The 25,858-nt window shown below is 36.0% G+C and overlaps 3 protein-coding genes across 6 annotated transcripts; 2 read left to right on the forward strand and 1 right to left on the reverse strand.

Annotated features, from left to right (window-relative positions):
• Positions 1 to 894: 894 nt before the first annotated feature.
• On the forward strand, positions 895 to 2,224 carry LOC119077607 (putative uridine kinase C227.14). The gene is made up of 2 exons (XM_037184821.1): positions 895 to 1,077; positions 1,152 to 2,224. The coding sequence occupies exon 2, from the start codon at positions 1,307 to 1,309 to the stop codon at positions 2,021 to 2,023; it is 717 nt and encodes a 238-aa protein (XP_037040716.1). The 5' UTR covers positions 895 to 1,077; positions 1,152 to 1,306; the 3' UTR covers positions 2,024 to 2,224.
• Positions 2,225 to 3,654: 1,430 nt separating this feature from the next.
• On the reverse strand, positions 3,655 to 5,657 carry LOC119077608. Of its 2 annotated transcripts, none has more exons than XM_037184822.1 (4): positions 5,421 to 5,657; positions 4,781 to 5,356; positions 4,545 to 4,724; positions 3,655 to 4,433 (listed from the first exon to the last, which is right to left on the reverse strand). In XM_037184822.1, exons 1-4 carry the CDS (start codon positions 5,547 to 5,549, stop codon positions 4,338 to 4,340), a joined length of 981 nt encoding a protein of 326 aa, XP_037040717.1. In that variant the 5' UTR covers positions 5,550 to 5,657; the 3' UTR covers positions 3,655 to 4,337. The 2 variants fall into 2 exon arrangements, with proteins under 2 accessions (XP_037040717.1, XP_037040718.1); XM_037184823.1 differs by having other exon boundaries at positions 3,656 to 4,433; positions 4,545 to 4,720; positions 4,780 to 5,356; positions 5,421 to 5,652.
• Positions 5,658 to 10,588: 4,931 nt separating this feature from the next.
• On the forward strand, positions 10,589 to 22,749 carry LOC119077609 (myogenesis-regulating glycosidase). 3 transcript variants are annotated; one of them, XM_037184824.1, is made up of 8 exons: positions 10,589 to 11,524; positions 11,590 to 11,767; positions 16,460 to 16,557; positions 20,113 to 20,287; positions 20,359 to 20,590; positions 20,657 to 21,958; positions 22,013 to 22,435; positions 22,500 to 22,749. In XM_037184824.1, the coding sequence occupies exons 1-8, from the start codon at positions 11,325 to 11,327 to the stop codon at positions 22,634 to 22,636; spliced, it is 2,745 nt and encodes a 914-aa protein (XP_037040719.1). In that variant the 5' UTR covers positions 10,589 to 11,324; the 3' UTR covers positions 22,637 to 22,749. The 3 variants fall into 3 exon arrangements, with proteins under 3 accessions (XP_037040719.1, XP_037040720.1, XP_037040721.1); XM_037184825.1 differs by lacking the exons at positions 10,589 to 11,524; positions 11,590 to 11,767 and adding an exon at positions 15,525 to 16,337; XM_037184826.1 differs by lacking the exons at positions 10,589 to 11,524; positions 11,590 to 11,767; positions 16,460 to 16,557 and adding an exon at positions 17,125 to 17,271.
• Positions 22,750 to 25,858: the final 3,109 nt, after the last annotated feature.

Raw genomic sequence — 25,858 nt, forward strand, 5'->3', positions numbered from 1 at the left:
TGTCTCGGAAATCCATTGCTAAAATACTTTGGAAGAAGTAAATTCCAGAATATTCCCTAAATTTCCCATTACGTTTTATCCATAGTGTTTATCCAACAATAAATCGAGGTGCCTCCGTTGTAATGTTATGGTCTTCTTAATGTTTTGAGCTAAATCGGGAATTTAATTCACTAAAATTGGGCTGAGGTCGATCGTTCTGATATTACGTATAGTAAAGAAGTTCTTTAACTGAAGTCGATGGTTCTGATTATAGTAAAGAAGTTCTTAGAATAAGTGATATTAGAACCATAGACCATCAGCCCTATTTTAGTGAATTAAATTCTCGAAAATTCGGGATTATTAAAAGTTGGATGCTGTCTTAAGTTGTAGCTAAGGACAGCCTCTATTAGTTCCAGTTAGATCCTTATCTACATCATTCTTCAATTTTTTGGCAGAGAAAATTTCATCTTAAAAATCTGTTTCTTTGAGCCATCGTCACTCGAAAGTACGATATCGACAAGTGCGTCTATCGTGTATTGCACACATAGGACTCTACTAAATGAATTGATACCATTTCAGAAGTGATAAACCGATTAAAATTCAATTTAGCACTGAAAATTGTCAACACTTTTACGCACAAGTGTGAAATATGCGTATGAAAATCCATTTACGCACCGCTTGATCGCACTAAATTCTATAAAAGAGGCCGGTAATGTCAGAATTACAGAAAGTAAATGCATTCATCTGTAAATTGGAAATTCATAGGTCAGTCGTTCCAGTCGCCATATTATAATATCTCTGGTCAGCACATACTCACTCATTTATCAGGCCATCAAAGAAATTGAATTTTTTGTGTGTACATTTTACGAATTTCCAGTTTGCGACTTTAAAGTGAGCGTATGTTACTCATAAGAGTATCGTCCGAATCGTCTCTCTTCACCCGTATGTACACTCGAACGAATTGTATACATTTAGTATAAAACAGTCTCTTCGTCAGATAAGTTTACTCCAAATATCTTCAATACAAAGAAACAAACGAGACTGTTTAGTTGAACCTATGTTCTCGTCATTTGACAAGTTATCGACTTTCCAAACTAAGTGAGTAGGTTCTACACTCAAATCGCTTATCTCAATTAATTGAATCAAAATATGTACTTTCGTTGAACCTGTAGTTGTGAACAGACGGCGCGTCATTGATTCCACTCACTGTCATAAATTCTTGGATGCTTTGGGAATGGGAGAATATTGAAGCTTCAGTGAAAGAACTATTCGGCTTTATTATACCCGACGCTCCATTTACATAATTCAATTTTCAACTTACCAACTGATGCAGTTAAAAATGTCCGATAATCATAAAGAATTCGTTCCGTCTCACGAAGTGCAAGATATCGCCGACCGTATAATCAAGCAATATAAAGATATGAATTCATCTGAGAGATTAATTGTTGGTATAGCCGGCAGGCCTGGATCGGGAAAGACAAATCTAGCAAATATGATCGCAGATGTGATGTGTAATAGAACAAACAATGAAATTCGTGTAATTGTGATGCCAATGGATGGCTACCATTTATACCGAAGTGAGCTGAGTCAACTACCCAATTCTGAATATGCTTTTTCTCGCCGTGGTGCACATTGGACATTTAATCCGGCTAAACTTTACCGAGACCTGGAACGTATTGCATCCGGCGATGAAATTCGTGTACCTTCTTTTGACCATTCGCTCAAGGATCCCAAAGAAGATGACATTGTAATACCTGCCGATGCTCGTGTGATTTTAGTGGAAGGAAACTATTTGTTATACACCGATGATGCCGCATGGAAAAGGGTTAGTGAAATGTTCCAGTTAAAGATTTTCCTGGAATGCGATCCAATGGAGTGCACAGAGCGCCTGACTCGGCGTCATATGAATTCTATGAACATTTCAAGAGAGGAGGCCATGTTACGAGCTAAAGGAAGTGATTCCAAGAATGGAGATCTAATCGATACTACTAAGGGTAATGCTGATTTCGTGTGTCATTCCAATGTGGTTTTAAACGTTGTTTAAAATGCAGTTACAGTCATATTGTTACGTACAACTTTGGTTGTTGCTCGATGACATTCCGTGAGAATGAAACATCAAGACCTTCAATAATGATTTCAATAAAATTCGAATAGCACTTGAAGCCGCCCCATCTACGATCAATAATCGTGGTGAACGAAAGTGCGCGATCAACAAGGTTTACATTCTTCATAACAGTCAAAAAGTGTAAGAGAAACAAGGCATCAGAACAGTCGGAGCGTTTGCTGCGACTTAGCCCCGTACAACCCGTAATCCTATTTCGTCCGCAACCATAATACGTCCTTAGCCCTAATAAGCCCGGAACCCTAATACGTCTACAACCCTCTAATGCGTCTGTTACCAAAATGCAAGTCAAGTTGGGCATTGTCAAATTTACTGAAACTGTTCATTTTTAAAATTGCGCATAGCGCAATTACGAAAGCCCGTACGAAGTACCTTTCAAATAAAATCAACAATTTACGACATTATTTTAGAAACCCAAAATTTTTTGCCAACTTTCCATTGGGTATTCAATTACCTCTCAAAAAAATCGGTTGAGATTTACTCGATTTATGTGCAAGGGCCCAAATTTGAAACTTTTTTTTGCCATAATTCTATTCGGCATTCAATTATCTCTCAAATGAAACAAAAACTAGCAAAATCGGATGAGATTTACTCGATTTATGTGCAAAAAACACTTAGGGCCGAGTAGCGGCCTTAGTGCAAGGGTCCAAATTTGAAACTTTTTTTGCCATCATTCTATTCGGCATTTAATTATCTCTCAAATGAAACAAAAACTAGCAAAATCGGATGAGATTTACTCGATTTATGTGCAAAAAACACTTAGGGCCGAGTAGCGGCCTTAGTCCAAGGGCCCAAATTTGAAACTTTTTTCGCCACGTTCTTTTCGGTATTCAATTACCTTCCATAAAAAACTAAATCTAGCAAAATCAGATGAGATTTACTCGATTTATGTGCAAAAAACACTTAGGGCCGAGTAGCGGCCTTAGTCCAAGGGCCCTAATTTGAAACTTTTTTCGTCACGTTCTTTTCGGTATTCAATTACCTTCCATAAAAAACTAAAACTAGCAAAATCGGATGAGATTTACTCGATTTGTGTGCAAAAAACACTTAGGGCCGAGTAACGACCTTTGAGCCCTCCCAACAAGCCCACGTTGCATCTTACCCAAAAACAATGTTCAGCAACTTTGTTCTACTCGTCAATACCTTTCATTTGATACATCACAAGCAGCTATTGCGTGCGTATTTCGGTAGATATCGTCGAAAGACTGAAAAACACCTATAGGGCCCTAGCTCTGGAGGGGCCGACCCTACCATGCCCATTTTCGAACTTGACCTTACTTTTGTCGATACGAATCGGGGAAAAAAAAGAATTTTGAAAAAAGGTTGTGATATACTCAAGCTAGAGGGGTCACGGACGGACGGACGGACGGACATTTTTTTTTTGCGGATTCGTCATCTATGAACATAACCAAATGCTTTGCCCTTACTGTCTGCTTCCAATTCGACGTGTTACAAACGGCATATTAATCTTATAAGCCCCAAGTACTTCGTATGGGGCTAAAAATAGATTTTATACAGTTCATTTACATGAAATTGTTGATTTTAACGTTGTTTCAAATTTATTATTCTGATTTACATCATTGTTTTTATAAATAAAATATTTCCTTCAAATTCTTGGATGGAGGTATTGTTCCCATGATTGACGCCGCATTACCTTTTTGGATGGCTACACTTAAACGTTGTATAAGATATGACGTCGAACATTTTTCATTTGTGACCTCTGCAATTTTGCTGCCAATTTGTTTAATGAATCTCAAACCAGTATCACCAAACACTCCAGACGTTTCAGTGGCGACAGTAATAAAAATAAAACGATCTGCTAGGTCACTGTAGTGGTCAATTTTCTTTGTTTCTGCTTGATTCGTTGCATGGCCCGCTTGTTGTGACGTTTTGTTCAAATACGATTGTGCGAAAGTGTCACGACATGTGAAATCACACAGCGCTGATTTGCCTCTTGCCCAAGGAATTAACGCCATTCCGTCAGGTTTTTTTCCGTCTGGTCTTGAAGAACCCGGTGGTTCTCGGACTGCAGGGATTTCCGCAGATTTTAATGCCCGGAAGGAAACGCACTCACTTACTGTGGGGATTAACGAAAAACATAACGACGATTTCGTATTATCGGATGTTGACCATCCCAGCTCAAAAAAATTTCTTTTGTTTTCGATGGACGACACGACATATTTTTCACAATATTTCATAATTTTGGGTCTATAATTTGTTGTTTGGTTTGGTCACATCAAAACCCACAATCTAAAGGTATTTTGAATAAAATTGGCTCTTCGTGTAGAAGTTTGTGATCATTTAATTGAACATTGCCTGCATGTTGACCATTACGAGTTGTGTACACTGTACAGCCCGAATATAATTCATCGAAAATCAGAAATTACACTTGAGACCTTATGTTCAAAGCTATGGACTGAAATGGTGGTGCAGCTATATCGGGTACAATTGATTTTCCACGACGGTAATACAGTTGCAAATCAATTGAGGCCATACTCCGGAAATAATCCATATTCAGTTGAAACAATTGGTATGCATTCGTTAACAGGTGCTCCGTTAAGAAATCATGGAGCTTAAGAAGAATTGAAGTACGTTCGATCAGTGTGTCCACACGACAACGACCCTAAATGATCGAATTGTTTAATTTAACTCATTAGAGGACAATATTGAATCACTTACGTTACTACAGTCCATTTCTTCTACCAACTCTAACGGTAGTTCGACGCGCGATTCGAGCATTCTATGCACAGCATTCGTGTCAAATACGCCTCTAACATTGATTTCATGGCAGTAAAACAGATTTTCTTCCAAGGTGTTCGCGCTGCGTACAACCTTCGTGTATGTGTCTGACTCGAACCATTCCTTGAATTTGCCATTTATACCTCCAATTGTTGTGATATTAAAGCCATAAATTTTGTGTGGAGTGCTGCAAATGACGTATCCGGATTCACCATCTCCAACTTGAGCTGTTAATCCCACAAAATAATAATGGGAAATGTCCTCCAGCGCTTTGTCGTATTCGTCGCCAACAGTTTCTATCATACAACGGTTTCTAATCAGACTCTGGATTTTTTCCTTCTGTCTGACATTCAATTCGAATTTTATCCGATCTTCTGACGTAGCTTCGGTTCGTTCATTTCCGCTGTCGTCGTCCTCAACATCGGAAATAATTTTTACCGCTAATATCTCCGGCAAGAAAAACAGTTTGGTTCCAGACAGCTTTTGCTGGGCTGGGCCATATTCAATGTCTTTCAACTGAAACCAGAACGTGCAATTAACCAATCTCAACAGCAACAAAAGAATCGTGTGATTGTCCTACGTGAATACGAGTCTTTTCCTTGTTGATGACGCAAACTCTACCGAAATAATCACCTTCAAGTCTTCCATTGTCTCCGATGGTTAGAACAACTTGCTGACCGACTTTTACTTGATTTAAATCTGATGCCATGTTGAAAATATGCTTTTGTTGGTGAAAATCACGAATTTAAATGATCACTTTTACTTGAAGTGCGTTCAGAAATGACCTTTTGTAAATGTAAACAAAAAGCAAGAGAAACATGTATCAAGCAGTTTGAAAAAATTCCGTTAGGTCGGCACTGAAATCGCAAAGCAGTCAAATTCATTATGTTTTAGTAGATGGAATAGAGGGAAATTATAATGTGATGGACCCAAAGAAAATATTTAGTAATCCATTAAATGCTGTAGTTGCTGATTAAAAATACGATCATAAACGTTCACGTTGTTCGTGACACAACTCTCCCTCCATAAATGAAACTAACCATTGGCTTAGAATGCCACCTGTATCGATATGGTTGCAGCCAGTTAAGTTCAAACACACACAAGGCATCGAAAACGTGTTTCGACCGAAAGTTTCTTTGTTCTTTGATGCTTAACGAAACTATAACAAAGAGAATTTTCATCGAAACACGTTTTCGATACCTGTTTTGAGCTTTACATTATCAATAATGTGAAATCGTGTTCGGCAGCAGAATTTGCTCAGAAACGAAAGCATGGGGGGTAGGGTAATCTCGCACACCACACAAATTCATGGTGTGCGAGATTCACCTCTAAGTGGTGAATCTCGCAGAGTCATGACTTTTCGTTACATGTCGTAAAAGGACGCATACTATGATCGCGTGTGCGAGATTCCCCGACACCAAGCATGGACCTATCAGAGAATTATAAATTTGTTGCTTTTGCGGTGGAGACTATTGGACCGTGATCAGATGATTCGATAAATTTGATCAACAAAATTGGCAAAAAAAAACTAATTACGTAACAGGTGAGATCTTCTTCTTCTTCTTAATCTGCCCGTTGATATCCCCTGCTGGATGTAGGCCTTCCATTTTGTCCTCCATTCTGAACGATCCATTTTGCCATTTGCTGCCAGTTTGATCGAGTTCGTCCATCTTTCTGGTGATCTGCCCATTAGTGGTGTAATCTTCAATTCATTATGTTTTGTCTGTCATTTTCGTAATAAATTTCTGGATGTTGTATTGCTTGAGTTGACAACCAATGAAACCACTTCGTTTACAAGGAATTATTTATTATTTATCCCTTGCATTCGGTCGATTTACTGGCCATAGTTATGGCTAAAACAATACAAACTTTCTATAGACAAAGCGATTCAAAATTGGAGATAAACTTCGTTGGAACTTACGTTGATTCTAATATCACTGACAATTCTAATTAGTTTCAAAAAAGAATTTAGTTTCGTGGCCGCAGATTGTATCTGGGCTCAATATTGCGACTATTATTGTTTAAGTTGACAAAATTGATGTTGTCATTTGTAAGATTGGTTGTCAACTTAAGCAATACAGCATCCAAAAATTGATTGCTCCAGATCCAGCAATACAAAATTCCAGTTAATTCTCGCAATGTGTCCTGCCCAATTTCACTTCAGAGATGCTATCCTTTCCATCACGTCTGAGACTTTTGTTTGTTGCCGAATCCACTGGTTCGTCATTTTATCAGAAGATTGACGCTCAAATTAACGAATTTCCAGGACCATCCAAAGAGGAAATGCCAGTTGCATCGAAAGTAACCATCTGTAATTGTAAATGCAATAATTAATGCATAAAAAGAAGAATTTTTTTTTTAATGATTCAACGTTTGTAAATAGCTAGACTTTGCAAAAATCGCATGAAAGCATTTCTCACTGGACAATATTTTCCAACATACTACTATTGACTTGACCAGCGAAAGTTCAATCAATAAGCTGGTAGAGACAATTCACTCATTTCTCTTACCGTCTAACTCATTGTGCTCGCTCCAGTAATAATATAAAGATTGTATTCCTTTAACAAAAATATACTGACAATTATTCAGAGTAACCAGTAAGTATTCTACACCGCACAGTCTGTGTCTTTACGATAATTTGTTGTGAATCCAAAGACACATTTAATATCTAGATGTACATTTATCACAAACACATCTCTAGACGATCTTTTGTTTACCATCGCGTCGTGTTATATTGGTTAGCACATTAGTTTGTTATCTAAATTATGATATTACACACTGTTAAAAAATTCAAAATATGTCAGCTCCTAATTTTTGTTAGATGAAGCAAGGAATTTATTTCAGAATTTATTCACAGAAAATCTCTTACTAGTCAATAATATCTACATCGTAGGAAATACAAAAGCCAAAACTTTGTTTAATTTTTTTTTGGTGGCTCAACCATAAGACCGCCATGAGTCTGGAAGGATAGTGTTAGATTAGAACTTCATTTCGATTTTAATTCGCTATACTTGTTCGTATGTAAGTTGATATAGTGTTCCTAGAACATTGTATCAAGCACCACTGGCCTGATGAGAAATGGTATTTTTGACCTGTATATTAATGCAAAACGTCGAAAGACGTACTTGATTTTCTCTCAGATCGAAACAGTGGTCAAACGTCCTACTATACAGTTTTAGAGACAGAGAATTCATAGAGGTGACTGTTTATATTATACGGTTCTGACACGACTGTGTGTAGCAGCTTCAACCGTATTTATAAACAGTTTTGATTGTACAATATAGATCAGCTGAAATTTCGCTGCATCTGACTGTATGTTTCTTTAACCTGTCACATACGGCTATTCATCTGTTATCGATACCGACGACGAAAATAATGACAAGCTCTGTGTAATATAGTCCTTAAATAGTAAAATTGAAGTACAAGATTTGAAATCAACCGATGAAAAATACTTTGATCCATGGAAGTAATAGACCGAGATAATAATACTGGTCATAAGCTGCCGTCTGTAGCAGGTTAACCAATTTAGCAAAACTACAACAAATTCCACCCATTTGACCAATTATTTTTGGTCAGAGAAATGAGATGAGGTGCTTACCACCTGCTATCATTTCTCTCGATTCAGATTAGATTTAACTGAAAAATTTTATGAAAATTTTATGTTTCTCTAAGACCTGACCTGACAAAATGGTTTTTCGAAAATCACATTCAAGTCACGTTGGGTGTTTTTCTAGGAATCAGGTCAGTAATTTTCAGGTTGAAGTCAGGTAGCGTCGTCCTAGTTCGAGTGGTAATGATAATAATTTATTAATTTTGAGAAAAGATTTAAGTAGAAGGGAGATCATCCACAACTCTAAGTATTTATGTACTTTCTACAGTCATTGAACCTATATCCTTATCGGTATCGGCATAAACCCTGCCATTAGAGAATTTGAATTTTGAAAAATTTCCAACAAATTCAGGAAAATAAATTCTGATTTGTTTTACTATCGAATTACTTCAATCTAAATATCTTCATTAGATTGGATTAAATTGGTTGAACATGTTTTTGCTAGCCACATTAGTCAGAGCTTGTCGTTTATTCTTGGAGTCGTTATCGTTAACGAGTGAACGTCCGAACAGATGAACTCTCAATTCACGCCGTAAGTGCGGTCGAAATTCAAACTCTTTCTCACGCAAGTCTTCCTAACGCAGCGTCATTTTCATACAAGGAAGCGTTGAAATCGAGGGGTGACTCACTTCTAGATTAAATGGATTAAATGGTATTAAATGGATTTAATGGATTAAATGGAATAAAAATTGGATTAAATGGATTAAATAGGAAAAAAGTTCATTTTACCAAGTACTGTAAAAAGTCTTAAAAATTGATGATTTTGATCGAACCACGAACTACAACTGATACTACAATGTTAAAAAGCGAAAAAATCCACTTTTAGGTGTTTTCGGTGTAAAGTGGATTAAATGGATTAAATAAATTTAATACCATTTTTAACAAAAAAAAAAATTCCTATACCTCACGAGTACTTAAACAAGCTGGGGATCGTGTAAATCTATTTTTCGCAATCACTTTACAAATTTTTCAGGTGGGTAGCCTAATTATTTCGGTAAAACTAAAAATTTTTTTTTTGGATTAAATGGATTTAATGGATTAAATGGATTAAATGTAAGTGCGTCACCCCTCGGTTGAAATGTATTTTTTGGTTCACTTTATCATCAACTCGTTCACTTAAAATTTAAATTTTAGGTACACTTACGGTGTGAATCCACGCCATTAGCCGTATAAATTTATGAGTAAGAGATAGCTTTTTTCTCCTTTGTTACGATCTGTCAGTTTTTGTTTTTTGCGATTTATTATGGAAATGAAAACTAAAATTGAGATATCTTTGCTGTTTTAAGTGGTTTTCAATATTTTTTTGGACCAAAATGTTTTAAAATGTGTTTGGAATAGATTGGCATTAACAGATTGTGTGAAAATATTTTTTTTCTATTTTATTAATGTCAATCGATTCCAAACACACTTTAAAACATTTTGGTCCGAAAAAATATGAAAAACCACTTAAAACAGCAAAGATATCTCAATTATAGTTTTCATTTCCATTCTAAATCGCAAAAAAGAAAAACTGACAGATCGTAACAAAGGAGACAAAAGCTATCTCTTACTCATAAATTTATACGGCTAATGGCGTGGATTGAGCTTTAATCCAAAAAAAGCTTTTAAAAGCTTCAATCAAAATGAATTGTTGAGAATTTAAGTCTACGAATCTTCAATTTCGTTAACGAATTGACCAAATCGCGCATTTTTTTCACTGTGCGGATATTTAGGTAAAACATTTTCTGTTTCGGAAGATAACCACTTTCAGTACCTTGCGGAATTTCGTCGAAATGTTCACGTGAAACGATCCGACAATAACATTTTTATCTTAATATTTATTCAATATTTGTAGAGTGTGGAATCAGTGATTTAGATGAATTATCACAGAACTGGTATATTCATTTGTAATTTAAATGATAAATTGTTGAATAAATCAAAGTTTACTGTCTAACCAGCTATATACTTAGCAATATATAACTAATTCAATTGTCTCGTCAAAACTGCTGGAATATTATTTGAAACGAAAAACTGCAATTTACATGTGGTCTACGACAATATTCACATTTTTATTGTGAAAAATATTGATATCTGATAGCGTACATGTCAGTATCGTTTATAGTTTCACCTATCTTTCCCATAATATGATTGCGTTCCGGCTATCAATGTCATAATTGTATTATACTTTAAGTAAATCGACATGACAATATATAACGCAAGTCAATTTGAATGTAACAAGTTCGGGACGTTATTCTTTGTGTGACGAATGAGAAAATAATTGGCAAATTATACATACTCTTACACCACATAACGACCGCAAAATAAAAATTTATTATTTTTTGTTTGTTGTTCGTTCCGAACCGTGTTTACGTTCATCGATAACAAATTATCAAAAACCATTACACTGACTGTCCAAAATCAGTACACAGACGTTCGTCGAACTAATTTGTTGCTTACAGAATTGGAGGTGTAATAAATCGGAAATTATGTAGGTCGGCGAAGATGGAATGCATTACAGTGACGTGATATTCGTAGCATATATGTGATAATTAAATTACGATATTAATTAAATTTAAAAAAAAAAACATAGAAGTTACACAACGAACAAACTGTAGACATCTAATACGACGCAAACGCTAAACTGAATACTTTCCGATGATACTCAATGGTGAGACCACATGACAATATATGGTTCCGATAACAAGCAATTAGAACAGCTTAATTACGGTAGTTGTAATCTTGAAATCTGAATCTTTTTCAGTTGATAAAAAGTGGTTGACATTGGTGAATTAAAATGATTGCTTGTAATACGAAACGCGTAATTTAGTGAATTAAGTGAATTTAGTGTAGTGAGACAATCGAATTTGTTGATGAGCGTACTAATTACACACCAAAATGTCTGAAGATAAAGCAAAACCAGTGCCATTAGCCTACGAGGACTTCGAAGAGAAATTGTTGAGTGCATCGGATTTAAGTAGTCTGGCCAGCAGTGCTAGCAGCCTATCACCTCCTCCTCCGACAATACCCATGCGTGAAATTTCATTGATCGAACGGCGCGGACTACACATTGATGAGCTGAAGTTCGACGAAAAAAAGTACTCTCCCTTTTTATCGGTTGATGAACGATTAGCAAGTGTTATTAAACGGTTACCCATTCCAGAATACAATCAGCCACTGAGTCTTCAGATGGGGATGTACCCATGTCGTCGTTGGGTCACTCATCAAACCTCATCAGCAGAAATTTTAGAAGAAATTCGGTGTCGTTACCGTCGGGCTTAGACACGGTTGATAATGAAGCAATTCAACGGCCTTATGTTGGTGATAAGATAAGAAAAAGTGTAAGTAGCCAGCTCGATTGTATTATTTTTACGACAACTTAAGATAATTTAGATAATCTCAATAGCTACGGAATTGACTAAATGGACTTGATGAAGTGTCCATGGATTTTCCCATTGATTTTGCTTGCACTTCATTGCAAACATTTTGGCGCACAAGAAAAACACTGAAATGTTACAGCGGTCGTCAGTTAATTTTGAAGAAAATTTACTTCAGATTTAGTGGACCATACAAACAAAACTGATCATATGATGAAGTATAAGCAGTTTTGTTTGTATGAATTGACCAGCTGAAGCAAATTTCTTTTTCTTTGTACTTTTTCGTTCCACTCGTAGGCATATTACAATACCCTCTCTAGCAACCAAACTTCGTTTTGACGCATGTCAAAATACCATTTGACAATGTTACACTGATTTTTTGTAATAGAGTTGCCATGACGCGTTCTTTTTTAAAGCAATATCGACGTCACGCGAAAAAGACAAATTTTAAAATTTATTTCATGTTTGAACACCAAAATGACGTAGCAACACACAAAAAAGATGTCACAATCACAAATTATTCATTTTCGAACACCGAAATTGTAACAGGAGACGTAATATTTTCAACACGCTCCTCATACTTCATTTAATTTATTTTTAAAAGTGTAAATATTTCTATCACTGTACAGTTTTACCACCTTAATTTTCCTTGTTTTGTTGCTAGGGTATTGGCACTTAGGTTGTATGAATTCTGACAAAATTATTCTTATTCTTTCGTGAATATTCTCCCAAAATCTGGTGTAGATAAAAGTTGAGGTGAGTCTGCTGCCCAAAACGTTGCCTCCACACGCCCATTGGCGTGGACATTTTCGAATTTTCGTGAGCTTTGACACTTTGTACAAACACTGGTTAGCGCTTTAACCAGGCCCGTATCTAGGGGGGTGCCCTGAGCTATGAAGAGCCCCTTCTAAAAAGCCAAGATAGATAATGCTTTTTCAATTAATTTTGTAAATGCAATATTACACTCAACACAGCTTGAAAGATTTTTTACGTGACACACTATTAATAGTTTAGAAATCGCCTCCGAATTGCCGTAACTTATATCTCCGAAATGATCGCAATAAAAAGTCTGTTCTGACGAAGTGTTCTGATGAACTTTTGCTGCAATTGACACATTGAGCAAACCTGTTTTTTGTGAAGCTTAAATTGCAATTGTACAAATTCGTAACAATTCTATTTAATATTTCATTCCAGTCGAAAAGAAAATTCTAGTAAAATTCTACTGAGAAGAACTTGCAGGCAAAATTCAGGATTTTCAGACAGCAAAAACTCATGATTCTAAAATGATCTCTTCATGAATGAAATATTTTATTTGACGATAAGTATCGATAATATTTAGAAAATAATTTTTTATTGAATTTTGTGCAACGCTATATTTTATTCGAAAAAATTCACTAAGTCACTTAATTGCAACCTTGTAAGAAAAACGAATAAATTGAAATTCGGCTTTCCAAATTTTCGCATTCCCTTATAAAAATTTTTTTGGGGCTTCAGCCCCCCCTAATATTCGAGTCTGGCTACGGCCCTGGCTTTAACAGTCAATTTTGTTAAATTAAACTTTCTATTGTAAGAAAAATTTGCTATATGAGCCCTATTTTGTACTTCACACTAGTGTAAAAAGAAGTGATAATAAAAACTATATTTAAAAAAAAAATTAAAGTACAAACTCCAACACAATTAAAAATTCTTAAATTAAAGTGTATTGAGCATTCGCCTAGTCAGTTGGCCTGTAGAGGCTCCACAGTTTTTTTTATTGTACTTCAATAGGTTTGTTCCAAGTAACTGTAAACACGAACTTTGACAACCCTAATAACGACAATTTCATCCACAGCAACGTCGCTTACATGATATTTCATACAAATCGAGCAACGTCGCCTGCACGATCTACACAGAAATGTTATTGAGGTTATGGTTCTGTGGATGAAATTTGACAATTCAAATGGCCTTGGAACAAACCTATATCAATGTACTATTTTTTTGTGTAACAACTTCACATTGATTCATTCCCATGAAATGTCACAGCAGTGAAGTTTGTTCATGAAAAAATAATTCAGTGACAGCAGACTTTTGATGAAGAAAAGTACTAAATTGTAATAGATTTTACTCGCAGTTTCTAAACTCCATCCTCCTATAGGCTGTTCCTACTCAGCTCTACCTAAAACTTACAACTTCGTTTTAATGTAAAAGCTCGTGTTTTAACACCGCACATGCACTGAAAATAATGAGTTTTCCTGACGGCTCCTGCATTCATTCTTTCTTTTCTTACTCGCAAAATTCTTGCATATAGATCATTTTCATGACCTTGTAAACGTCATACACGATCCCAACTGTCAGACATGTCGAAAAATATCGAATGAATTGAACGAACGATTTTCATATAAAAATCAGTAAATTAAACGCAGTTAACGTCAATTGATTGAGGTTAAGGACTACTTGACGAAAAATTAAGTGGGGTTACGTTGACAAGTACCGTATAATGAAAATGATCTATTCATCTGTTTTCCCACATAATTCACTTATTATACGGAGAGAATGTTTGTTTACTACTAATGTCCGAGCACGGATCGCATGATAAAGTTTTTCGTTTTCATTCCGTTTTGCCTCCGTTTCCGCAGAAAAATAGAACACGATTAAGTTACGCAGTTTTCTCTCAAAAATTCATTTTCTGCACCGGACAACTGAAATACGACATATTTTGCCATGATTTTTTTTAATGAAATGTCAGGTTTTCCCAATATATCGCGCGGGAAAAAATTCATTTCTTTACGATTTATCGTGTGAGAACGGTTTTGAATGAATTTTACGGTTTTGAATGAATTTTTCCATGACTATTCGATTAAACAAATTTAATATGGTGAATGTGAAGGGTGTAAATTTTCAAGTAAATTGATGTGTATTGTCTATTTCGAACGAAGTGAGGGCATAGTAACATGCGAAAATGTCTAAAATCAATCATGCAAAACAGATACTCAAAAAAATTCATGTAAGAGGTCGAAAACCCGAGAAAAATATCAAAACTCGCTCATTTTCAGTCCGACAAATGAAAAACGTTGTTTGTACCTCGACAAGAAGATGATTTTTTTCATAGTTGCATATGAAACCCTTCATTTTGTCACTAAGAAACGTGAAAAACGTTGTTTTCGCCTTGGAGCGGAATAGGTGAGTCAAAATCGAGCGAATTACAGTTTTTTGATCTCGTTCTTGTTGGAATTGCCTATTATCTCCACTTGGTAAACAAATAACTATTCTAAGTGGAGACGTTTCAAGATTTATGCAACCAGCTGTTTCGTCTGTAATTTGTTGTTATTTTTTGATTGTAGTCAGATTCTTTTCTTGCATTCTTTAATGAACATTGTTAAAACAAATTGTATAGCAACATTCACTGAAGCTACTTTCCATTTGTTGATAAAATTGATTGAAAATTCTATTTTTACAAAATATAGCTCTTTTGTTTGCAAAACTATTACGAAACACAAATTAATTCGTCATTCATCTTGTGTCTATATTAAAACTGTCCTGTCTATTTACAGAATAATGGATCGATACTTCATTCACAAAAAAAAATCGTTTCTTTTCACGAGAGTGCTATAAAATTTTAATTTCATTTTAATTACGTCACACCATGCGAGAATCATTGAAAATGTTTCGGACGAATCACGTTCTTAATTCTGTGTATCTACCTCCATCTCCGAATAAATTTTTATCATTTTTGTAACGGATAGTGAATAAATTGCAACAAAAGCCTGTAATCAAACTAATTAGTAAATTATTATACGCCAGCGTGTGGTTCATGTGTTGAAGTTAATTCTTTCTGATTCTTTTCGCTAATTTCTGATAAAATGTTTTTCCATATTTCTCGCTCAGTTGTTGTTCGACATTCGTGTGAGATACTTGTGTAATATAACTCACAGATTTCATTACAAAAATCTGTTTATTAAGTGCATATTGTAATGAGTTACAAGAGTATCAGTAAAAGGGTCAAAGCGTTATAAATATAGTCGATAGAGATAGTCGTTTTTGTGACAAGACGAATCGTTAAAAAAAATATTTAAAAAAAAAATTAGTAAGAAACAGCAAAGCCAAGGCTTATAGTCTACAAAAAGCTACTATACTGTTTGGGTGAAACAATGAAGAAAATAAAAACCGAATTAGTTTCCGCGAATTTTTAATACCGATAAGATGTAAATTAGTTCAACAGTAAACACTCACGTGTATTTTGAATAAATACTCATCATACGTATTGCCATCGTAAATTAATATTCCGTTTCGAAAAAGTATCAATCTACATTTTTGTGTAAAAGTAATGTAAGATTTGTAGCATAATGAACGTATATCGTTTTTCAAATTCTAATCGGCAAATACACAACGACAAATTGTGTCTCTGGTGTTTTTTTAAAATTCACGATCCACATCGAAATTTAAACGAACTATTGTAATGGATCCGTTAAGCTGTCCCGTTCCAACAATCGTTATCGACAGACCTCCCGAGGATAACGATCCAATCGATCTGCCATCAATTGATAACAGTGAGAAGGTAAAATGGTTCTGGTCTTCAGTTCTATTGATTTGTCTTGAAAGAAAATGAGATCGACAACGTAACACATACACCAAGTAATTAGACAAACAAAATAAAAGCGAAAACAATTTCCATTTCAGAAAAGCAACGGTGTCAGCATAAGTGATGTTAACGAAATCGTCAGCATTGAGGATGAGAGCTCAGAAACCGAAAGTGATGATGATGTTCCAAAGTACAGGTACGTAACACTTATACTTGTGTTAATAAATATTGAGACAAATGTGTAAACTCGCAAAATGGGATTAAGGATACCGTGGTAACGTCAAGGCATAACTAATCTGAAATTCAGGTCACAAACCGCATTAAACTTTTTAAATGATTTACCTACGCACAACACTACAAAAACCAGTTTACTCCAATAAGTTTCAGCTAAACTGGTGTACAATGTTTTACAGATGAGTAAGATTCTTGTGACAAGAATTACTACGTCTTTTTATAAATCGGGTTTTCCCATCAATGAAATGTTTTCGAGTAACTCAATTAATTTACGATTAAGAGTTTACATTCACGGCGCGACCAGACAGAACAAAACATCGTTATACTCATCACACTTGTGTAATGTTACACCGCTGTAAAATCTTCATCATATGAACGCAATTTGAATATATTCACATTTCGGGTGTCGAATGCTCTGCGAGTGTTTTTTCATCTTATTATTATATCTACCTACATCATAACGATCATAACATATCAGACGAAAGAAGAGAATTTTCTGTACAATATTTCCTTGGTGTTGATTCGAACAATTTGTTGCAAATTGAAGAGAGACAGTTTTTCTGATTGTTTAGATAGCTGGAACGATTCAAATTCGTTCAGTCTGGATTAGTCAGTATGTCTATACCTAAAGCGTAACAATAACACGGTGGAAGTGGATTGACAAATCAGTTTTCCGGTAAATAGTTCTATCAAACGTTCTAAAGTAATTCGACTGAACTAAGGTCTGGCAGGGACTATGTAGTTAGAGACTCTAGTAATGATAGAAAAATAAATGTGAATTTTGAGAGTAATTACGCGGGAAAATTCTAGCCTTAATTGTAATGTGAATTTTAATTTGAATTTCCATTTATTTTTGCGACCACCAACTTACGTGATTGAAAAGTGACTCCGTTCTAGGAATGTGATATTCTCATAAGACTCACAACTGCACAAGTAATTATTCATACAAAAAACACGAAAAGAAAATTTTGCTTGACATCGTTCAATTAGTGGCTTATCGGTGTTTTACCAGAGTCTTAATAGAGTAAAGGAAGTTATATCACAATAAATCACACGACATTCTAATGTTTTATATGCTTACACAAACCAAAACGACTTGCACTCTCTGTGTATACGTGTAACGAAGATTTAATTCAATCATTCATAATAATCAACTCATCAACTCAGCTGTTGTAAATTCACTCGGAACATGTTTTGTTAACGTCTCGAGCAGAATAATGTACAGAAAAGAGTTATATCGTCGTCGCGGTTAGACAATACTTAATAGATAATCAAAATGTGTTTCAAAAAATGATTTTATTCCTTTAGTACTTGATCGAGATTGATAATCACTTTGTCTCGCTATGGCGAGGTCGGGTTAGGTCCCTTTACTGTTTTTTTTTTCTGCATACACGGTTGAAGCTATCGTTTTTCAAGAACGGTTATTCCCTTGACTGTAAGTCATGGGTTTTACGAAAACAAATACACCGTACATAACACGTTCACTATGATTAAAAATGTATTGAAATGTGATGAAAAAACGTTAAATGTTAAAATTTTGTGCCCTTTGTTAACACGATAACTTGAGTAAATCTCAACCGATTTTCAAAAACTCTTTTTAATTCGACGAAGCATTGAAATCCTCAGATCAAATTCGAAAATGGGCGGTATCGGTCCAACTATCTGGTAGAAGTTCTCGAAAGAAGCTTTTTCTGCTCTTTGTTAACACCGTAACTGGAGCAAAGTTCAACCGATTTTCAAAAACTTTTTTTTATTTGATTAAGTGTTGAAATCCTCAGGTCAAGTTCGAAAATGGATGGTATCGGTTCAACCATCTGGGAGTAGTTCTCAGAAAAAGCCTTTTCTGCTCTTTGACATGTTGAAGTTAATTGCAGCTTGTCAAATTTCGGCACCCTGGACTTTACTTAAATCGTCGAGGAATGCCTCCAAATAAATTTCTAAAAATCCAAAACGGAATTCTAGATTTTTAGAAATTTATTTGGAGGCATTCCTTGACGATTTAAGTAAAGTCCAGGGTGCCGAAAGTTGACAAGCCGCAATTAACTTCAACGTCCCCAGTTACAGTGTTCTGAACCGATTTAAAGAAAAATGTTTGATAAAGCACAGAATTCCTGAGGTTAGGTTTCAAGATACATTATATTGGTCTAACGATGTAGCTGCTGTTGCTAAACGAATTTTTTGATCTATTTCAATAAGTCTTTCTTGTTGTTTTATTTTGTCTTGTTAACAAAAGCGAATAAACCACAAAAAATTAACGAGTGTGAAGTTTGCGGCCAGAGCGAAGCGAGGGCCGCAATTCACACGAGTTTAAATTTTATTGAAGGCGTTCATCATTTTATAGACAATAACGGTCTAATATGAGCATAAAACCAGGCCAGTAACAGAAAATGAAGTTGTGAATCAAAAATTAGTATCGTTTTACAACGTCTCAAGACTTTACAAAGATTTTCAGTAAAACAAAACAGAATTAAATTATTAATGAGAGATTTAGACCGGTAATAAATCATTACCAATACAACATCTATTAAGAAGTTCAGGTTCAGACAGTCAAGGGATCTGACCCACCCAACAGGTGGGACCTAGTTTGTTTACCAAGGGGAGAAAATAGGAAATTCCAATAAGAGCGAGTTGTAATTTCCTATTTCCACCCGAGGTGAACACATAGTTTTTCATCCGTGCGAAGCGTGAATAGCTGTTTTTATCCACGAAACAACACATCAATAATTTGTTTCACCATTTTCCAAAATCAAAACAAAGTTGCAAAGAGAAAAAAAAAACTCTTGTTCTGGTTTACCCTATGGGAAAAACAATAACACATTTCTCACCTGACCTGTCATTAGAGAGAGCATCAACAAATCTCCATCTTCTCACCGCATTCGAAGGGAGAAAATAAGGATATTCACACCACACGGATAAAATAGTAATTTTCATGTGACGGGCCGAAAACGGGGAACAGTGTTTCAAAAATCCGAAAAAACGGCGTGAGTAAAATCTCAGTGAAAAATCAACCGTTTTTCGTGATTCTTTGGGTAAGGAATAGATGGGAGTATAAGATAGAGTACAAGAAAGTCCTATACCCCTCACGTCACAGCGCTGGCACTGGCCCAAAGTCAAAAAGTATTTCTAAAACACAAAACCCATCCACATTTGTTAGACCGTCCATTTTATCGTGTTTAGTATTAATCGAAAGGTAATATCAGTAGCTTTCAAACGAGCCCCGTCTTCCTATGCTTCGACTTTCCTGTGGACTTTTATGGCCGTTAAAAGTTAGTGATTTTACATCCGAAAATTCTGCTTTAAGTCCAGTTGAAGTGACAAATATCGTCAAATTTGATGTCATTCGAAAGCTACTAAAAATACGCTTATAACTGAATAAGCCAAAGGGGCGTAGCAACTGTTCCAAATACTGCATGTGTGCATGGGCACCTGAAGCATATTTCCAACCTTAGAAACAACAACGATCTCTTGGAAGCACGCACAACTTCTAATTTTCGTGTTTTTGACTTTTCTTTTCAAGATCATACTTACGAACCAAACGTCGGCTATCTGTTTCACCACTTGCCGTACTCCGTTTACACAACACCCGGAAAGAAATGATTGCCAACGAATTCGATCGTTCGGGTGGCGTCAGCAACCAAAACTCCATTACCAGTGTTAACTCGGTTGCCAGCCTGTTGAAAGAGAAAATTCAGGTAAGGCGAATGCTATGAAATTGTTAACACCGTTCAGTAGACAAAGTTTCACATAACCAATCGTACCGTAGACATTTCCTTCGATGATGAGACGGAAGAAAAAGGTTACCAGTGACTTCAAAATTAAAACGTTTATCACAATTCTATTCCTGATTATTGTCTTCCTAGTCGGTTACGCTTATATTATGTATCATCAGAAAGTACTGACCCGATTGTACTTCGACACAGTGAAATTCGGAAAAGATGATCGAAGTATTCACCTCCACAACCAACGCGGTCAGGAGATATTTAAGGGAATGTTGGGTATGTATAACAACAACAGCGAAACCTTCAATTTGCATATTTAGTAAATATGTTGAACTCGATTAGGTAGGAACATAAACGAAGTTAAGCCATTCCGTTGCTTGGATGAGAATTTAAGAGATGATGGAAGTATATGCTTCGAATGGGATAAAAATGCTCGGCTGTATTTCAATTACGAAGTAAAAGATGGCATCGAATGTCATGACATCAAATGGGAAGCACTCAGTCAAGATGTCTATCCTCAGGACTGTTACGACTTACCGGCAAACAAAGGGAATTGGTACGGCGGAGGCATAACAAAGTCAAATGAATTTCCGATTGATCGTGCAAGTTTTGATATGTCGCCGTTTATAACGGGAGACTCGTACTCGCAGCAATTCGGGAATGCAGTGAAACGATATTTTATCGGTGCGGAAGGTGTGGCTATAAAAATTGCGGATGATGTTCCTTTACACATTAGTATGAACCACAATAATTCTAGACAATTTTGTATGAAAGCAATGCACGATCAATTTGCATTCGTGAACCGTCTGACACCGAACGGAATGCCGTTCTTAAAGTATAAGATTTGTCTTGGGAAAGACATGAGGTCTTTACATCAATTTCTAACTCAACAGAGTTTGTTTGATGGAATGAAACAAGGCGAACTGAGTATTGTTCATTCAATTATGGAGGAGCCTGTGTGGCAAATTTCCGCCAATGGTGTCGACTACCTAAACACAATGTCAATTTATAACTTCACCGAGCAAGTAGTAAATTCCGGGTTTCTACGAATCGGGCATGTGTTGATAAATGAATTTTGGCAGAATGAAATCGGGGACTACAAAGTGGACGAAGAGAGATTCAAAGACTTACAAGAAAAAGTCGACATTCTGCATCGACGAGGTTTTAAGGTCGTATTCACCATTCAGCCGTTTATTAGCACAGATAGCCCCAACTTCGCTGAGGCCGTTCAAAAGAAATTTCTAATCTACGAGCGGTTGTCAGAGAGAAGTATTCCAGCCCTTACGCGATACAAGAGTTCAGTCAGCGCAGGCGTTCTAGACGTTACGAACAACAATGCCGTGCCCTGGCTTTTGGAGAAACTGAAGAAAATCATCGACGATTACAAAATCGATTCATTTTTCATTGATTTCGGAACGGCATACAATATGCCTCACTATTACCAGTGCAACAAGAGTTTGGTGAATCCTGACTACTACAAGTCCATTTTCACATCCAGTATTGAAGATCACGTTCCTATTTTCGGTGTTTCTGGTGCCATATCTTTTCCGAGACCACCAGCATTTCTCAGTCTTCCACCCGTCAATTCGTCATGGGAAGGTCTGCAGAGTGTCATCCCTGCCGTCATATCATATGGTGTAATTGGTATGTTGATTGAATTTATGGTCGTGTCACATTGGTAATATTTTCGGTAAATAGGTTTTCCATTCATTTTATCTGGACCAGTCGGTGGAGATTACAGTCTTCCACAAAATTATCAGAAAATTCCGTCATATCAGTCACTTGCACAGCCACCATTACCCGACAAAGAATTGTTCATTCGATGGTTTCAATTGGCAACGTTTTTGCCAGCAATGAGATTCTCTCATTTACCATCCGAATACAAGAATGACTTGATGACCGAGGTAGCAAAAGAACTATTTGGAATTCGTCAGAAAACGGTGATCCCGATTTTGAAAAAATATCTCAGCGAATCGATGAACGAAGGATTACCGCTAGTTCGACCATTGTGGATGTTGGAATCTCACGATGCGGCATGCCTGAATGTTTACGACGAATTCTCTGTGGGCGAGGAATTGATTGTGGCGCCAATTGTTCAAAAGGGTCAAACCGTTCGAGAAGGTAATTGTCAATGGTATAAGAGACAAGAACTCAAACAAGGAGTAACGGTTCGAATTAATTTCAGTTTATCTGCCACAAGGAGTTTGGAAAGACGGCGTCGATGGATCGTTGCGGAAAGGGAGCCGTTGGATTCATAATTATCGGGTACCCGAGAATAAAGTCGCTTATTTTGTGAAGATGCCAGACAATACGAGATTTTAAAACGTTTAGTCGAAATTCGGTAGTGATTCAAATTGCGAGATGGTTAATAATGTGATAAGAATTGTGAAAAATTTTGTCGTTATTAAAAGTTTTCTAATTCGATTGATCTTGTTGATGCGTCGCTTTTTATTGTCATTCCCTTCTGTCTGTCTCCTGTGATACACAAAAATGCGATAAGAACGTTGAAATCCTCTTCGATTTCCGCCAAAAATTTAGCAACTGAAAGCACGGCTTTTGCTTGGAAAGTATATGGCTAATTCTAGCATCTATCCACGTGACTTCTCAAAATTTCACAAAATTCAATGAAATTTTACAGAACAACAGAAGACTCCCGATGAAATTCTTGTGAATTTTATAAAATTTCGAGAAGTAATATGGATAGTTGCCATATGTTGAGTTGAAACTTATAATAGATCCTCTTCATGGACGTTTGAAATGCCACCACCCACGGTTGAACAAAGGTTATCTGGATTTCTGCTTCTTTGAATGCGTAGTATGGTGTATGTGTGAAGTGTGTGAACTGAACATAGATATGAAGATTGAAGAGCCTCCCAAGTGAGCCACTTACAAACCAACTTCAGACTGGTCTGCACACTGCTTCATACGAATTTCATAACGGTAGCGAAATTCATACCAGTAATAGATACGCCACACGCCTTCATTTTGTGATAAAAGCAGACTCACAAGTGTGTTGTGGACTGTGGAGCAAAGATCTTCGGTATACAATTACAGTTGTCGAAATTCATTACCCGTAGCAAGTTGCTCAAAATGCAAATGAGTTTGCGAGTATCACAAAGTTACTTCCGAGCTCCGAAGTAATGGAGTACACGTAGCAGCATTCAATATATATTCTGAATTAGCACCTGTCTAATGCAAAAGTTGATCCATATAGGATGAAAAGAAGTGAACCGAAAATAGTACACTTTTGTAATGGATCATTTTCGCTATTACAACTAGGTTAACTTTCAGATGGGGCGCGTAAGAAATACCGTAAATGAAGTTTCAATTTCAACGATATATTTTCAGGATCTATGGAAAAGGTAAGGTGAAGTGTTCTAAGGACGTAGATACCAAAAGATGAGCCAAATTTTTCTTTTCTATTTTTCTATTTTTAATCAATGACACTCTTTATTTTGAGCAAAAAATTGTTTTATTGCCTGCCCCATGCGAAAATTGACTATTACACGGCTGTTTACCCCCTGCGAAAGTGATCCATTACACTAGGGATATTTTGGGTTTATTTCAAGTTGACAGTTCTCCCAAGTAAAATTTGCCTTGCTTTCATTTTATCTTTTTGTTGAATGAATCGATCGAAAAAGAATGTAAGAAATATCGCTAAAATAACATTTTTTTGATAAAAATATTGATCGATGAACACAGTTATTTCAGAAAAACTTGTTACGCAAGTAATCTGGTTACAACATACTTTTAGAAGAATTTGCAACACAAAATTGTCGGTCATATTTATTGTAACAATAATTTTGATGTTCCGAAGTAACACTTTATGGCCACACATTTCGTTGTATTTTCCACTTGTAACACTAATTGCTTTTGCTTATAGTACAAACACTACACTTTGTTGCACATTTTTTTGAAAACATCAAAAAGGACTAACAAAATAATTGCACAAACAATGCGTCTTCATCGATACTATAACTGCGAAAAACTATTGAATGTCAACATGTCACCAACGCAATTGTAACTCCTGTTGCGACAATACTAATGTAACATGAGTGCATTTTTCGGGATCAATTTTTTAGTAGACGTGTAGCGTGTGAGCCGATTTCGTCAGTACATTAGATTTGTTTGTAAACGTTTTATCGGAAGAACAGATTTATTTTTGTTTTGTTGGTGTTGGTTTATTGAGATACTGAATTTATGTAGAATTTCTGCAGAACAGCCGCGTAATAGTCAATTTTCGCATGAGCAGGCAATAAACCAGAATACGTTGGATGCTGCGACGTAATTCATTGCTCTCGGACACAATTTTGTAGAACTCGCAAACTCACTCGTGTTTTTGAGCAACAAGCTTCGGTAACTGTTTTCTCGACAAGTGTAGTTGCATACCTCGCCTTCGGCTCGGATAAGCAAACTCTACACTTGCCTCGAAAACAGTTACCGAAGCTTGTTGCTCAAAAACTTACTCGTGAGTTTGCTCGTATCACAAAATTGTGTCCTTGTGTAATGAATTACTTTTGCAGCATCCAACGTAATCTACTATTACTGTAGTGTTCAAAACGCTACTGCTTTTCTACTACCTGTAGCTGTAGGAGAGTTTATTCACTTATAAAAAACGGTTCACTTTTACTTAGTCCGGCGAATGTTTTTTTTATATAATCGGTTTCTCTGTCCATTGTTAAGATATGTCACATTGGATTGCTGTGATTTACGAATGTCTGAACGACTTAATTATATCATTGAAAATACACCTCACCATATAAATCACTAGATTAATTAGGTTTATGAACAAGATATCATTTTTAGTTTGTCATCTTAATCATAAACAATGGCATGAACGGACTTCCAAGCAAAAGTCGACAGTCGTTAAATAGAGTACCTACTATTTTCCAAGAAATCGTTTCTTACAGTTCTTTGACAGACTCTTCAGTTGCAGTATCCTATTTAGAGTTTCACTCATGCTTCAAGTACCTTGATGTCGTACATTTAAAGCCTACATTAAAAGCTCATCATCCACTTTTATTCTTATACTCCATAAACTCCATAAACTGGTTCACGGTAACATCGACTCAACCCTGAGCTCTGCATTCAACTTTAATCGCCCATCTCGAGTCACCCGCGACCAGCAAACTTTTTACCTACCGTTCAACAAAAAATCAAACATTCAGCGCAATTCCCCTATGTATAGACTTCAGAGCAACCACAATGAATACTATTCTTCGATTGACATACTGGAACCGAATTTTTCTGTGTTTAAGAACCGAGTTAAGTCTTTCTATGAGATTTAAAAGTTACAGTTTGATCAATGGATGTAAGAATTTTTTCTCTTTAATTTTTTATTTTCTTTGATTTTCGCACTAGTCTCCTTTTGAGACTACGAATTTAATGATTTAATAACGACAACTTATATGTAAATTAACGGTTAATATGTAATTAGGGTAGTGGCCTGTATGGAGAGTCAATGATTTGTCTGGAATCTATTGATTGTTTTTCTAGTTTACAGTATTGTGACTTGCACTCAAATTTATACTTTTTGAATTCTCT

The sequence above is a fragment of the Bradysia coprophila genome, unplaced genomic scaffold (genome assembly GCF_014529535.1).
Source record: "Bradysia coprophila strain Holo2 unplaced genomic scaffold, BU_Bcop_v1 contig_24, whole genome shotgun sequence".
NCBI lineage: Eukaryota > Metazoa > Arthropoda > Insecta > Diptera > Sciaridae > Bradysia > Bradysia coprophila.